The 2,481-nt window shown below is 46.7% G+C and overlaps 1 protein-coding gene across 1 annotated transcript; it reads right to left on the reverse strand.

Annotated features, from left to right (window-relative positions):
* Positions 1–493: 493 nt before the first annotated feature.
* Positions 494–1,504, reverse strand: LOC123024205 (vomeronasal type-2 receptor 26-like). Its single transcript, XM_044431632.1, has one exon. The coding sequence runs from the start codon at positions 1,421–1,423 to the stop codon at positions 494–496; it is 930 nt and encodes a 309-aa protein (XP_044287567.1). The 5' UTR covers positions 1,424–1,504.
* Between the last annotated feature and the right edge of the window lie 977 nt (positions 1,505–2,481).

Genomic DNA, 2,481 nt, shown 5'->3' on the forward strand with positions numbered 1-2,481 from the left:
AATTAATATAGTTGCTGTTCTTTCAAGTTGATAAGTTGTAACTGTAATGAAATACACAGCAGCAGCAATTGAACAGCCCTCGAATGTTGGTGATGCGGAGGGGAGTGAAAGGCAGGTCTTGGAGGGCATCCTGCGGGGTACATGCACCGAAGTGGTGCGTGATCCATTAATACAAACTACTATAAAACAATATGGAAATAACAACTGAAGAGGATCCATTCCATCAGGCAGCAGATAGCATGTTAGAATGATTGCATTACATTGAAAAAAGGTAGAAGAACATTTCCCGTCTTTACTGATTGAGTTAAATGCCCCATCAAAAAGAGATCCTCCCTCTCCTCACAGTGAAGACTGCACTGAATTTATCATTCAACTGGGTTGTTACATGAAAGCAACAAGCCCTGGACACACATCTTATTTTCCCCAACCAGCAGCTAAGCTCTTCATGCAGTATGGGAGGATCAGATTTCTAACCCATCCCTAGTACTAAGGCTCAGATGCCATGCTTAGTTTTCATCATGAGGTGCTCCCTTCTGTTGAGCTCAGGCCTAAGGACAATGATGTAGCACTTGGGGATGAAGATGCAGCCCAGCAGACCAGCACTGGAGGCCAAGATGGAAAAGACCTGCACAGCCACCATGTACTTCCCCCTGGTGCTCAGGTAGGTGGGCACGAAGGACACCCAGACACTGCAAAAGACCAGCATGCTGAAGGTGATCAGCTTGGCCTCATTGAAGGCCCCAGGCAGCTTCCTGGCAAGGAAGGCCACCGTGAAGCAGAAGGCAGCCAGAAAGCCCATGTAGCCAAGGGCAGAGTAGAACATGACGATAGACCCTTCATTGCATTGAAGGATGATGCGTCCAGGCTGGGAGAACATGTCAGAGTCAGGAAAAGGTGGAGTCATGGCCAGCCAGCTGGAGCAGATGGCCAGCTGGACACTGGAACAGGAAATGACAATGGAGTTGGCCAAGCTCTTTCCCAGCCACCTTCTGAACACTTTCCCTGGCTTGGTGGCCAGGAACACCAGCACCACAGTGATGGTTTTGGCCAGCACACTTGAGGTAGCAACTGAGAAGATGATGCTGAAGGCCGTTTGTCGGAGAAGACATGTCACAACCTGTGGCTCTCCGATGAACAGGAAGGAGGACAAGAAGGACAGCAGAAGGGAGACCAGGAGGACATAAGAGATGCCCCGGTTATTAGATTTGACTACTGGGGTGTGTAGGAATTTGACAAAGATGCCTAGAATGAAACTTGTTATTATGGAGAAGAAGAGGGAAAAGGAAGCCAGAACGATGCCCAAGGTGTCCTGATAGGACAGATAAGTTATATCCTTGGGTAAACATTGAGTTCTGTCCTTGTTTGGATGCTGTTCTTCTGGACACTTGGTACAATGTTCTGCGTCTGAAAAGAGAGAGAGCATTCAATACAAGTTTTCCTGAACAATCAACTAGGATGATTTTATGAACTCCCCAAAAAGCAGTAGAAAAATTAAATTAATAAGAAATGATATATTTCCAGAAACTTTTGGGATTTTATAAGAAAAAGAGTCACACATAACCAAAAGAAAACAAAGAGGGACATCATGCAAATGTGGGAGAACCCATAAAAACCAGCTTATTCCATGTAAGCAACTGGCTGGGAGAACAGAAACATCGTCACCTGAAACCAGATCACCATCGCAGCTGGTGAGCCTTCTGAGGAACAGCTTTCCATTAGTGGGTTGGTGGCGTCAACGAGCTTAGAACTGCAGGTGGTGTGGAGACTCAGAAAAAGCATCTAATTGCAAAGGTGGTGCATGGCCTATTCCATTTTGGCTCCCAAATGTTTCCTATTGCACCATCCACAGCTTGCTATAATGACTTTACCTATTTAAGTCTGGTGACAAACCTGATTATGGAACTGAAACTATTTTGGTCACCCTGTATGATGACCTGTGCAGAGAGAGGGATGGGGGAGTGCATTCCTCTTGGTTCTCCTGGGTGCCTACGTGGCTTTCAATACCATCGACCATGGTAACCTTCTGGATAGACTGGCTTGTTTGGGAGTTGGAGGCACTGCTTTGTACTGATTCCACTCCTACCTGCCAGACAGATTCCAGAAGGTGGTGCTGGAGAATTTGGCTCAGTGCCATGGCAGCTTTGCCATGGAGGTCTGCATGGTTCCATTTTGTCCCCATGCTTTTTAACATCTACATGAAACTGCTGGGAGTGGTAATCTGTAGGTTTGGGCTGCAGAGTCACCAGTACATTAATGACACCCATCTCTACCTTTCTTTTACATCTAGTCCAGGTGAGGCATGTGTCCTCCCACCCCTTGAGATATCAGGTGGAGGTCCTGCTCTTTGATCCCTCCTTGAAGGAGATTAGGAGGGAGACTTCCCAGAAGAGGGCCTTCTTTGCGATAGCAGCCTGACTATGGAATACTCTCCCCAGAGAGGTTTGCCTGCTGCCAATGTTATATTCTATTCAGTATAAGTCA

The sequence above is a fragment of the Varanus komodoensis genome, unplaced genomic scaffold, assembly GCF_004798865.1.
Source record: "Varanus komodoensis strain SLA01 unplaced genomic scaffold, ASM479886v1 scaffold222, whole genome shotgun sequence".
In the NCBI taxonomy this organism is placed as follows: domain Eukaryota; kingdom Metazoa; phylum Chordata; class Lepidosauria; order Squamata; family Varanidae; genus Varanus; species Varanus komodoensis.